General features: G+C 41.1%; 1 protein-coding gene and 1 long non-coding RNA gene across 2 annotated transcripts in view; both read left to right on the top strand.

Moving 5' to 3' along the window:
• The window catches only part of WDR70 (WD repeat domain 70), a 114,883-nt gene that overhangs the window by 84,522 nt on the left and 16,316 nt on the right, over window positions 1-14,045 (top strand). The window contains exons 12-13 of the mRNA XM_083402878.1: window positions 1,307-1,391; window positions 3,612-3,750. Of these exons, the coding sequence (XP_083259004.1) occupies window positions 1,307-1,391; window positions 3,612-3,750 (224 nt within the window). The remainder of the gene's footprint in view (window positions 1-1,306; window positions 1,392-3,611; window positions 3,751-14,045) is intronic.
• On the top strand, window positions 7,073-8,965 carry LOC310659635. Its single transcript, XR_014502890.1, has 3 exons — window positions 7,073-7,128; window positions 7,611-8,630; window positions 8,881-8,965. It is a non-coding gene; the product is annotated as an uncharacterized lncRNA (long non-coding RNA).

Raw genomic sequence — 14,045 nt, 5'->3', positions numbered from 1 at the left:
CGTTTACCTTCCTGTCGCAGCGGTACCTATTTATCTACTAGCACTGTCATGCTTTCGAACTGCTAGGTTGGCAGGAGCTGGGACAGAGCAGCAGGAGCGATCAGCAAGTCCAAGAGGCTCAGTGGTTCAGACCACAGTGCCACCCAAGAGAATAGGGTTGGTCCTAAAAATATGTCTCAGGTGTCCAAGGCCAGGTGCCTTCAGCATATGACATGCTGAAAGGAGCAGAAAGAATTCAACAGCTTAGGGGCCACCACAAAGAATGCCCTCTCTTGGGTCTAAGCCAGTTCAACTTCCGAAAGGGGCTCCCCTGCTAATATTAATACCTATAGGAAAGGAAGAGGCCTTTCAGATATTTGAGGCTTAATTTGTGTAGCTTTTTAAAAAAGTTATTGTTTCTGTATGCCTCCTGAAAATATAGTAAGTTCATCAGCAATTCAAAATTTCCCTGTACTCCTATCAGAGTTCCTGTCAGTCTTCCATTGTGTCATTAGCCAGGGGGCCTCAGAATTCACGGCACTGAAGAACTGCCTAGCAGAATAGAGAATTTGGAGAGGGTCTGTGACTTGGTTCAGACATAATGGGAAACCATGGTTATAAATAAAAATTGTAGGCTCTCTTCTCTTTTTTCTTCTGTGCCTGCTAGGAGGAGTTTGAAAGCTTCTACTTTCATTTTTAAACTAATTACAGTCTCTGAGATGTCTGAAGTCAAAACTGCAGGTTCTTTAAGAACAAACCAGGCTCTGAAACTATGGTTTGAACCTAGTATTTTTCTCATCAACCATTGCTTAATCAAACCACCTGGAAATCTTTAAATCTTTCACTTTAAATTTAATTTTAAAATGAAAGCAGACACATTCAGTCCCCTAATCATAGCTACGAAAGGGGAGGGGCAGGGAAGTTCTCCATGGCTTGAACTTGCAACAGGAAGCTGTGGTTTCCCAGTATGCCTGGACTGACACATAGCCCAGTGTGGAGAGTAAGAAATCATCAATACTTTTGGCTGAAAAGAATTCAAAACTCCAACTTCCTCACTTGCCTTGAACAAATAAATGTCTGTTATTTGGCAATTTTTGATAAATTGATTTTTAAAAATGTTGTTTTGCTTTTACTGATCTCTCTTTCTCTCTTTGCTGAGGGTATTGGGAAATAAAGAATGCCATTCCTCTAAAAGTTTGGGAGAAAACCATTAGAAATATTGGTGGGGCAGGGGCAGTTTCTACATTGGCCTTTGTAATATTATAGTAAAGGAATAGAGTGTTTTTCTTCATTGTTGCTTATTAAGTCTTCATTTTATATTTCATAGGTGATGATACTTTAAAAACGTGGGACATCAGGAAGTTTAAAACACCTCTGAATTCAGTTGTTGGTCTACCTAGCTTCTTCCCAATGTAAGTACCTTTTTGATTTAAGATACAAGGAATTACGTGCTGGTGTCCGTGAAGATTGATTCAGTGAGGTACAGCTTCTTGTTGAACCAATCTTGTTGAACAGATTCTACTCACCATGTGCCCAGCTCACCAAAAAAACTTGAGTAGTAACTTGTGATAGTGACCACGTTTTGAACCATCACAAGGCTTGTTCAACATGTGTAAATCCAGTTCGGAAGGGCAGTTTATGTTGGCAGGTTTAAAAGGGGGAACTACTACTACTTAGAATGTCTGACATTTTGTCTAGACCTCCGACTGATGGTGCCCAGAAATGTTAAGGATTTGGCCTTTGATTTCCCCCTTGCTCTTATTTCTAATACTGATGCCATGTTCTGTTAATTGTTTGTGCCTGAGATAGTGGACTTTTCCTTCCTCTCCCCAATGTCCCTTTTAATCTACATTAGAAATTAATCCAGAGAATCTGTCCTACTGAACAGATTTTGCTCCTCTTGCTGATATTCACCTCTTAACTTATTAAGTTCTACTGTCATGGTTACTCAGTGATATGAATCCCTAGAACTTTACTTTCATTCTATTCTCAGTGGTATGACATATATGTCATGGAACTAGCTCCCTTGTAATTCTGGGTTTGTTGGGGTTGGGATACATTTGTCCATGTAAAAGTGCACGATATTATTAAAAATGGTAGCAAGATTGACATAAACATGAGCAGTAAGGAATTTAAAGGAATTTTAAAGGATAATTTTGTAAAAAAAATATTGGATGTGCAGTATGAACACAATAGAAAAATAAGAAATCGCAGAAAGGGAGGGGGGAAGTAGTAGAAAACATTATATGTTTTGTGTAGATTTATATTCATTGCTAAAGGTTGTAAAATGGGAAAATTAAAAATTATATATGTGTGTGTGCATGATACAGTGGTACCTTGGTTCTCAAACTTAATCTGTTCCAGAAGTCCGTTCCAAAACCAAAGCATTCCAAAACCAAGGCGCGCTTTCCCATAGAAAGTAATGCAAAATGGATTAATCCGCTCCAGACTTTTAAAAACAACCCCTAAAACAGCAATTTAACATGAATTTTACTATCTAACGAGAACAGTGATCCATAAAATGAAAGCAATAAACAATGTACTGCAGTCACACAATCAATCATTATCAGTCAATCAGTAGATGAACTGGGTTCCACACAGTCACAAAAACAAAACAAAAAAGCCGCAAAAACGAAAAAGCAAAAGAAATAGCAAAAACAGACAGACCTCAGCGTAACACTCAAAACGGAAGTGTAACACTCAAAACGGAAGCGTGGCACTCAAAACGGAGCACGTTTGGCTTCTGAAAAAAGTTTGCAAACCAGAAGACTTACTGCTGGGTTTGCAGTGTTTGGGTTCCAAGTTGTTTGAGTACCAAGGTGTTTGAGAACCAAGGTACCAGTGTAGACCCACCTCTCACTCCCTCCAAAGCTGACCTGCAAGTTAAGAAACAGCCTCAGGAGTCTTCCCTCTCCTTTTCCCTTGTTGATCTTAACTATGGTTTGCCATTTTACTTGCATCCTGGGTTCAAAATCTGTGCTCCATCTTTAAAGCCAACTAGACAAGGGAATTGACATTGGGAGAGGAAGACTGGCTTCCAGCTTGCATTTTTCAGGAAGTCAGAATTACATCTCCACAGTACACTAGGGTTACTGTGCTAGAGCTCTTTAAGCTTGTAATGCAAATTGATTTTCGCATGCTGTTTTTGCTCCCTGCTTTTGCTCATGTACACCACTTATCTCAAAGTCTGAGATTAATTTTGAAGAATGTAAAAGGAAAGCACTATTTAGTCTTGAGAGTGGACTTTGACATTTCGGAACATTGGTTCCTTGCTTTGAGAGAAGAGAAGGGAAACAATATTGGAAAATAGTCCTGTTTACAAGTTCACATTGTTATGTAAAGTGGATGGGTATGATGTTGAAAATGGATATTTTGACCTACTTATTTACTAAATAATGATAGCCAGATTTTGAAATTTTCTGATTGTTGTACGCTAGACCTTACCCCCTTTCCAGTGCTGAAATCTTTTCGAGACATCTCATTCTGTTGGTTTTGCCGATTTTTGCATATTGGAACACAGCTGTGATTTTAGTTGTCATACATAATTAAGGGTTTAACACAGAGTTTGACATAATACATAAATAAGATTTCAAGGAAACCAATTCATCTGTTCTATACTTTATTTTCAACAGGACCGACTGCTGTTTCAGCCCAGATGATAAACTACTTGTTACTGGTACTTCTGTTAAGAAAGGAGTTGGAAATGGAAAACTTCTCTTTTTTGAGCGTGAGACATTTAAGAAAGTGTATGAGATAGATGTCACAGATGCGGTAAGCCAGAGTTCAGTTATTACTTGATTTGTTGCTTTTATTCATACATGAAAAAGGATTATGTTGTCACTTTGGTATGTATAATTATAATTGATGTCGTTTTTAGCATATAGGCATATCATTAAATTCATGGTTGAGATTCTGTAAGATCAGGATACCCTAGAGTATATAGTGGTACCTCAGGTTACAGACGCTTCAGGTTACAGACGCTTCAGGTTACAGACTCTGCTAACCCAGAAATAGTACCTCGGGTTAAGAACTTTGCTTCAGGATGAGAACAGAAATTGTGTGGCGGCAGTGGGAGGCCCCATTAGCTAAAGTGGTACCTCAGGTTAAGAACAGTTTCAGGTTAAGAACGGACCTCCGGAACGAATTAAGTTCTTAACCCGAGATACCACTGTACCATGCTAGTTTTGGTAACTGCATAGTCTCTTACAATAAAAAAAAAATTAACAATAATAAATGATTTCAGTAAGATAAGCAACAGGCACAATACCTGAGTCCCACAAATAGTGGGCAGTCATGGGACTTCAGAGGGCTCTTGCTCTTTTGTAAACTAGATCACATTAGCAGGCATATATGTGAGTTTGGGTGCGTAAGTACAGTTACTCAGATTCAGCGTTTTACATTTATTCTTGTCCTGCTTGCCTCGCACTGCACTGTAGGATTGTACAAGTGCAGAATTGTATATCATACTGCATTTGCAATAATTTTTCAAACTGTCCCTCTTTGCTGGTGCCTTTGAGCAGAGGGGCAACTGATTAAATAAATAAGTTAAGAAAGCCAAGCTGTGTTTGGATGATGATAATGGTGATGATTATAAATCTAGCTTTATATAAAGAGATGAAGGAATTTCCTGGATTTGAATTAAAGAACAGTTCATTTAGCAGTTGGTATGAACAATTTCTAAACCGCACGCTCATTCCTACCTCCATTATCAGATCGGTTAGTGACACGAGAGGTTTCCCCCCCACCCTTGCCTACCAATATATGTTGCCTGATTCACTGGACTAAGTATTTTGTAGACACCTTAATGCTACGTACCTTGTTTCCCCCTCTTCTTCACTTGTGATAATTGTTGAATTGTGGAATTTGTATTCTTGGGGCACTCTACCTGGGAACCAAGGGACTTGTTGGGGGTAGCTAGAAGGTTGAATTCTATACCTATTCAGTACCTTTCAGTCATGTAATTTGAGATGATGTTGATATATTTAGAAAACAAACAAAATGCAGGCGTTCCTCACTAGCCAAGGGCCATACATAGCTCTTCAGGCTTCCACAAGTAATCTTAATAACTAAAGTAGAATTAAGATTTAGTGCATGAGAGGGAGGGCAGAAGAAAGCCAATGAACTGTGCATTTAATCTGAGCAAAACAGCAGGGCTTATTAAATTAAATGATAAACCGTCCTAATGGGTTCAGCACATGAAATGGGATGCAAGAGAACATTATTGTGTCAAATTCCAACATTATAGGAAATACTCTTTGAACAGCTGTTTAGTTTTACCCTATCAGACTGGGGAGAGGGGGGTGGGTCCAGACAATATAGATAATTTTAAAATGCTCAAAGGCAGTAAACTTAATCTTTAAAACTGCTTGGTAAATAGCCAGTAGATTTTGGCCTTCAAATGAACCTGATGTTTAATAGAAGCTTAATGGCTACTTTAAATGCTTGACCAAAGTGATGTCTAGCATTCCTTTCTGTCATACCAAACAAGCCTTTGTTCACCTCTTTTCTTTTTAAAAGTTTTTTTTTGGGGGGGGGGGAGTACATTATTATTCCAGGCTTCTGTTGTTTTCTTTGTATGGGCTAGCTTGAGTGCTTGCAGGCCTATCCAGAAGGCACTTTGCCAGTGCAGTCTATTCTGAAGTGAATAGGGCATGAACAAAGCTAAGCCAAACCATGGCAGATTATGAATGAGCAAACATGCAGGCTTCCATAGAGAAGATGACAGCCGCTTTGTTGCTCCTCTGGTCCTGTTGCTGCTGTGTGCTAAGCCATGGCTTGACTTCACACTACAGTGGTACCTCGGGTTAAGTACTTAATTCGTTCCGTACTTAACCTGAAACTGTTCTTAACCTGAAGACCACTTTAGCTAATGGGGCTTCCTGCTGCTGCTGCCGCACCACCAGAGCACAATTTCTGTTCTCATCCTGAAGCAAAGTTCTTAACCTGAAGCAATATTTCTGGGTTAGCAGAGTCTGTAACCTGAACCGTATGTAACCTGAAGCGTATGTAACCCGAGGTACCACTGTATGTCTGATCTTGGGTTCATGGTCTGTCTCACTCCAGACAAACTATTAGCTATACCTAATGTTTGTTCTATGACTTACCATGTCTGTAGCTTGAACACCATTGTCATTGCATGACTGTGGTACAAATTCATAGCACTACTTGTAAGAAATGGCAAAAACCTGGTAAGCAGCCTTATATCAAGTCATGCTGCTGATAATAAGCTTTTATAGAGAATATTCTCATCTGAACCAAATAAGGTAACATTTGTTTCCTAGCTCTTTTATTAGTTTGAAATACTTACAGGCCAGGGCTCAGCCTCAGTTTTGAAGACAGTTTGCAATGTATAGTAAAAACCCATACAAGATGTTATCTCCTAAAACCAGAGTAATAAAAGCAGCAGCAGCAACAACAACTGTTTGAAATTGCACTTAAACCCAGAAAAAGACACACTTAAAATGTCGTAAGCTCCAGTAAAAGGTGGCATAGATAAATGCTCTGATATCCTTCTCTGCATGCCACCTCCAAGGGAGGTTGGAAGTGAAAGATCAGGCCTTTTCTGTTGTGGCCCCCTTTCTTTGAAATTCCCTCCCCAAGGAGGCCTGCTTGGTGCCAACTTTGTCATTGTTTTGATGCCAAGCAAAGCTGCCACCCCCCCCAGCCGCGATCAGTTGTTTGTGTTGTTTTGGTGTTCCATCTAATATGGGCCTGGGGTGGTTATGTTATGGTACTGTATTTTTGAATATGTTTTCAGCATGTGTATGTGGTGTTACTCTGTTTTTACTTTGTGTAAATCCCAGTGCAAAAAAATCCTGAAGGGAAGTGATACATAAATTTAATAAACTTAACCTCTGAGGAAGATCTTAATTAATCAGGCAGATAAAATGCAAGTACGTGACATTTCTTCAATCAGGTAAGGTAACTTGATGGAGCATATATACATAAAATGGAGCATATATACATAAAATACCTGATGGAGCATATATACATAAAATTCATATATCACTTGATTGTAGAAAACCTCGAAGCAGTTTACAAAAGATTAAGATCAAGAAAAATTCACAACCATACAGTACTTTAAAACATCAAAAGTTAAAATACTAAAAGAAATTAAAATTACCTCAATTTTTCTTGTAGGCATATACCGTATTTTTCGCCCTATAGGACGCACCGTCCCATAAGGCGCACCTAGTTTTTTTTGGGGGGGGGAATAAAGGGGAAACAATTTATTCTCCCCCCCCTCCAGGGCGTGGGGCTGGGGTGGGGGAAGCCCGAGCTTCCCCCGACCCCAGCCCCCAGAACAGGCAACTCTCCGCAAGCCGCGGGAGCCCGGCGCCGGGCTTCCGCGCTTTGCAGAGAGCTGCGCAAAGCCTGGGCTGCTGAGCTCAGCGCGCCCAGGCTTCAGCATGCAGGCAACTCTCTGCAAGCTGTGGAAGCCCAGCACGGGCTCCCACGGCTTGCGGAGAGCTGCGCAAAGCCTGGAGAGTGAGAGGGGTTGGTGCGCACTGACCCCTCTCGCTCTCCAGGCTTCAGCGAAAGCCTGCATTCGCCCCATAGGAGGCACACACATTTCCCCTTCATTTTTGGAGGGGAAAAAGTGTGTCCTATAGGGCGAAAAATATGGTAAGTTCATTATATAAGACCTACAGTTCCCAATGTTGCTGAACGTAGTTAAAATGTTCCCCATATTGTTGGTCCTAAGAGTTCGAAGGATAGTGTGTTTTACAAAAAAATTCCTAAGACAGATAGGCTGGTGTTTTTTCCTAGCTGTTGAGCATTTTAAAGCTGGTGACAGTATGTTCACAGCATTGTGGATAACTTTTCAACTCCCACCTTATTTATTGTAGTTGGCTAATTGCATAGGATGGGCTCCAAAGGAGCTTCACACTTGAGTTATTTGGTTTGTCCATTTCTAGGCAAAAGTTTAGCATAATATTTTAATGTGCAGACAGTCTGTCTATTCCACAGGGGTAATAATGGACGTTCCTACTCATCTCAATGGACTAGTCATGCATTTTGGGAACAGAATGATGGTGGTATATTTTTTCCAGCCTTACATTACAAGTATTTTAAAACGAATCCATTTAAAATAAATTATTTTACAATCTTGGAAGTTTTGTATGCCAATGGGAGTTGGAAGAGTGACTGAAAAAATTAGTTTCTAGCCAGCTTTAGGACAGATAACAGCAGCATTGAAATGTTAGTTGTATGAAGTACAGTACATTAAAGTGCTGTTAGTTAAATTAATTATTCTTGTGCACATCTGTTTGATTTAAAGCTGTTGTCTACTCTGGAAGTAGTGCTGTTAACCATGCAAGAACAATGACTGTCCCTTACAAAATAATGTAAAACACGGATGGCATGCTGTGGCCAGTTGGATTAGAGCGCCCATCATGCCTGACCTTTGGCCTTGTGGGTGGGGCTGATTGGAGCTGCAGTCCATCAACTGGAGGGCCACAAGCTCACCACTGCTGATGTAAAAGGTGCTATTGAGAGGTTTTATTGGCTGACTGGAGAGACCAGCTGGTTCATAATTGCTAATGTATATGGCCCATGTCACTGTGGTGTCCAGCCATGCCAATTTAGGGACTTAAGACATCTGCTTTCTCGTTGCTGATTACGTCAGACTCAGCAGCACAACTGCCACAGTTTGGAAGTACAGTGGTACCTCGGGTTACATACGCTTCAGGTTACATACGCTTCAGGTTACAGACTCTGCTAACCCAGAAATAGTGCTTCAGGTTAAGCACTTTGCTTCAGGATGAGAACAGAAATCGTGCTCCGGCGGTGCAGCAGCAGCAGCAGCAGGAGACCCCATTAGCTAAAGTGGTGCTTCAGGTTAAGAACAGTTTCAGGTTAAGTACGGACCTCCGGAACGAATTAAGTACTTAACCTGAGGTACTACTGTAAAGACAACCAGGGCAAAGGTATTGCTTGTAACTGGGCACCCTAGCACAATACTACTATTATTCTTGTTGTTGTTATTAAAATGTATTTATACATACATACATACATACATACATACATACCCAACCCATCTGGCTGGGTTTCCCCAGCCACTCTGGGCAGTTCCCAACAGAATATTATTACAGTGGTACCTCGTGTCATGTACGAATGCTTCGGATTATGAGCTCCGCTAACCCGGAAGTAAATGCTCCCAGTTGCGAACTTTGCCCTGGGATGTGAGCGGAAGTCGCACGCCGGCAGCAGCGGGAAGCGCCATTAGTGAAGGCGCGCCTCATGTTACGAGCGGTTTCGGGCTACAAATGGACCTCCGGAACGGATTAAGTTCGTAACTGGAGGTACCACTGTATTAATATTAATAATAAAGTGATAAAACATCAAATATTAAAAACTTCCCTAAACAGAGCTGCCTTCAGATGTCTTCTAAGAGTCAGCTAGTTATTTCCTTGACGTCTGATGGGAGTGTGTTCCCATATTCTTGGGAGCTGTAAACACGGACACACAGTTGACTTGAATGGGGAGTGAATGAGGGAGAGGGTTGGATATTAGAGGAGCCCAAGCCACAAATGTGTCAGTTGCACACTAGAAGAAGCTCACATTTTCTGCTGGAAGAAATTCTACTCTATCCAGAAGTGAAAGAGTTACGGGCAGGGGGAACAGTAGGGGTTCTAGGTGCTGAGGGAGCGGCTGCTGAGCATTCCTCTGCAGCACAGGAAGGAATGAGACTGCATCTTCATGCAGAGCAGAGAAAGTTGTATAAATGAATATACCTGTCCTCTTCCTGAATTGCTCAAAGCGCAATCCATGTGATTATCTCATTTTAGGCTCACTGCAAACCTGTGAGATAAGATGTTCTCACGGACAGAAGCTTCTCAAAGGCCTTGCAATGATCTTAATGGCTGATTGGGGACTTGAATCTAATTTTCCCAATTCTGGACGAAACTTTTTGGTCAGCTTACTACACTAGCTACAGGATTATGCCATTCCAGGGCCTAACTGGAATCTCATCTGTGTTACAGCATGTCTTAGCACATTACAATGTTTTATTTGCTTTCATTCATAACTTGCCCATTCCACAGACATTTTTTAAAACCTGAATTTGTAGTATGTAAAAGTGAGGGCTGAATACATGTTTCCTATCATAAAATTACTCTGAAACGTTAGGTTCTTTCAGGTTTTTTCACCCCCTTGTAACCACTACAGCAGTATTAAATAGTGAAATACTATCATACTGGTATGCTTGCTTATGATTCTGATGCTGCAGTTTCTCTGAGGAGCATTAAATTCTGCGGCTAACATATGAAACGATTGTATGCAGTGTTAGTGAACATTCTAGTGCTCCTCAGACTTCCATAATGCATTGAAGCTCATTGTGCTCCCTGGAAGACTACTCCGGGAGGTTGAGGGATTTTCCTAAGCACAAGGGACTGCAGTGGGCAGGAAAACACCAGCCCATCTTGGAACATGCCTAAGGTGTTTCCAGGCATGCACAGGACTCTTGGATCCCTGCCTATAAAAACAGTGTTTAAATCTAGAGTTCATTTACTGTCCTCCTGTTCACCCAAGGAAAGTTCAACGTGTGTATATGTGTATGTGTGTATATAAAGCAGAATGTCAATGCTTGATCATCGCTGTCAAAATGTCTCTTTACGTGTTCCGAGTCTTTGGCGCTTATCTCACTGCACGGGCAGCCAAGTGCAGCAAATCAGAACAGTCTTCTTCAAACAGGCCCCACCACATTGCCTCATCACCACTGAGGCAGAAAGCAAAATTGGCACTTGTGAGGCAAGCGTGTAAAGCCGAAATGTTTTCTTAGCAGCAGTTGTTGCTGACAGTTTTATGTCTTTCCGATCCATGGTGGAGACCTAAACTAGACATCTTAAACCATCAAACCAGTGCCAGATAAGCCACAGCGCTAATGGGTTTTTCCTTTTAAGAAAAACAAATGACTTATCAAAGACAGTAGGTATAGCCTGTTTGGGATAGGTGGAGCAGTCAAATGTGACAAAGTTCTGTACTCCTAAACTTCAAAGAGCCTATGTGTTCAGCCCCCCAAAGTTCAGGATTGCCATTAGGCCAAAGGTCTAGTGCTGCCTTCTCCTGACATCAGCATTCCTCCTTCCTTTGGTTTGGGCCGATCCCTGTTTTGTCTGGCTATGGCAGCTTGGGTGCTGTTTTTTTCAGCTAGAGGAAGGATTTAACGGAGAGCTGGTATACTATTAGTCTCCATTTCACAAATCTTTCCACAAAATTGTCATCCTCTCACAGCATCTTAGCACTGTGTCCTCTCTGTGCTTGAAATGCAGGCTGATCCATACATAACACTAAGCCATGGTTTGCTTAACAGATCACCAGTTAACCATGAGCTGTCCACAGGCAATAAAAGAAACCACAGCGTCTTTCTTCTTAGTCTGGTTTCTTTTTCAGCTGCTCATGCCCTTGTAGTTTGAGTATCTGGGGTGGGGTGGCCCAACAAACCATGGTTAAGGAAGGCGCTGAGTTTGCATGTAAAACCAAACCATAGTAAAATAAACAAAGGTTTGTAACCCAATAAATAAACTATGGCTTCAGGTCACGTTTTGTCGGCAGTGAGGATGCTGAACAAGGCACATAACACATTACATGCAAACCAGTCCCCTGAAATCTACAGAAAACTTAAAGGAGGGAATTTGTGTACTGTTGGACATCTCTGCCAGAGAGCATAGGTGCTTGTGTTGCTGGCAAGCAGAACAAAATAAACACCTAATGCAAAGACTTTTTCATCTGGCTGGAAATGCTTCTTAAATTAAAATGTATTCTGTTGTTTCCAACTGTATATGCATACATACCTCCACAAGTCAGCTATATTACTATCTTAAGACTGCAATCCTATATCCACTTTTCAGGGTGTTCCCCACAGGACTTAATTCTGAGCAGATAAATATAGGATTGCTCTGTAAGAGTGGTATACTATTCCCACCCCCCTTTACTGATAAATCTTGCTATATTCCAATTTCAGTCCAAGTTTTCATAGTTATCTCCCACTCTCCTCTCTTTGGCTTGGTTGTCTTTCACCACTGGAACATTTCAGCCAATACTGACAGCAGGATGGAAGAGTGAGCAAATTTCATAATCCCTTTCCATCACATTTAGATTTTAAGGCCATCTGTAACGGAAAGGAGTCAAATAGAACAAACATGCTTTCTCCAAAATGCAGACTACTGCAGCTGAAAAAAAAGCCTCAGGCCTTTGCTTCTTGGCTCATAGCCTAAGCCTAAGGCAAGTGTGGCTGTCATATGACATCACCAGTAGTTTTTTTTTAAATAAAAAACAACAATGTGTTTAGTACAGACTTCAGCCAAATGTGAATGGACATATATATTAAAAAATCACTTCAAAGCCAACTAATCCAACTTCTTTAAGCAGTTGACAAGTTCCGCATGTATGACTACAACTATTAGTTAAGTTTATAAATTCAGTTAATTCTCAACTGTAGAGATTTAACAGATTATCCTCTTCCAAATTCTCACTGTATACTTTTTTACCATGAGTAGTCTAGACTCTTGAGCTCTGGGTGATGTTTTCTTTTTAGGGTAGAGTTTGCCACCAGATTCTCCCAGGTGTCAGCCTTAAACAATACTGGGCTGGACAGACAAGGAAAGAGAAAATGAGCACAAGACTCATTCCTGTAGTACCATTCTATATTCCAGTATTAAATGTGAACTGATACCGTGTCTTTTATTAAACCAATTTCTCTTTAAAATTAATGAAGCAAGTTTTTTTCATTTAATGAAAACTGTCAGTCTTCACTCTTAAAATCATTTTTTCCTGCAATGCTAGGTGATGTTTAACAAGCGTTCTTGCCCCTGCTATAGAACTATGAAGGGTTAGTAGTGCTCTTTAACTCCCATAATCCTGGCTGTTGACTTTCCTAGCTGGGGTTGATCAGTGTTGGAGGCCAAGAATATCTGGAGGCATACCCCTGGGGGGGGGACCAATGGCAAGTTACAGTAGGTACTTTGACCTAGTTTTCACAAACAGGCAGAGATCGACCTGTGCATGGACTGTACCATTCAGACTGGAAGTGGGACTTTGGTGATCAGCATGCACCTCCACTTTCTTCTATCCCCCTCCCCAAATCTCTGCATTTTGGAAACTGTGAAGATAGCTGGAAGACTTAGCGAAAGCCTTTTTCCCAACTTGCTAGTTTTCTGCATTCAGGGATTCAAAAAGAGAGAAACATTGAAACATGTGGAATGGTACAATCCTCTGCCCATCTGTGAGAACTAAGCCTCTGTTAATTGGATTACCAAAGGTTCCGCCTTGCCAGTAGGAGTCAACTTACAAAAGTCCTTCTTGAGACAAGGCAGTAAAAGAGAGAACTATTCCCTTTGGGAATGTAATGATGAAGCATAAAAATGCCCTGCATTTTACAGGCTTGTCAGCCCAATAAAAGGTATCATCTTGCTTGTTTTACAAGCTTATCCTTCTGTGGGAGCAGCACATCTCTTGAGACCCTTTTATACAGTGAAGGCCAAACTATTTGGTATTTTAACACGGAGCCACTTTGGCATTCAAATAACTTAACTTCCACTGATGGGTGATGCTCACATGGGATGAATATGCTACTGGACTATACATGAAGGAAGTTGCAAAAGTCAATACACGTGGGAGATTTCCAATTGGTTTTACCCTTCCAGCAGCAGCTCCCTGCATGAAATGTCCAGAAGGTCTTCTGGGGTTGCTTTTTAAAGGGTGCCAGAGGAATATTGCCAGATGGGGAAGATGCAGCCCTTTAGATCAGCTTTCTCCAAGCTGGTGCCCTTCAGATACTTTGGACTACAACCCCATAAGCCCCAGCTAGCACAACTTGGGTAATAATAATAATAAATTTTATTTATACCCCCCCTCCCCGGCCAGAGCCGGGCTCAGGGCGGCTAACACCAGTAAAATTACAGTAAGAACATAATAGGGGGAAAAACCCAATTTAAAATACAGGTTAAAATGCAATTTAAAATGCAGCTTCTTTTTAAAAGTAGCCCATAGATCAAAACCATAAGGGGAGGGAAACATAAGGGTCAGACTGAGTCCAAACCAAAGGCCAGGCGGAACAGCTCTGT

The sequence above is a fragment of the Podarcis tiliguerta genome, assembly GCF_965153285.1.
Source record: "Podarcis tiliguerta genome assembly, chromosome: 11".
NCBI lineage: Eukaryota > Metazoa > Chordata > Lepidosauria > Squamata > Lacertidae > Podarcis > Podarcis tiliguerta.
The sequence above is the reverse complement of the archived record's forward strand: the minus strand, read 5'-3'. Positions and strand labels throughout refer to the sequence as shown.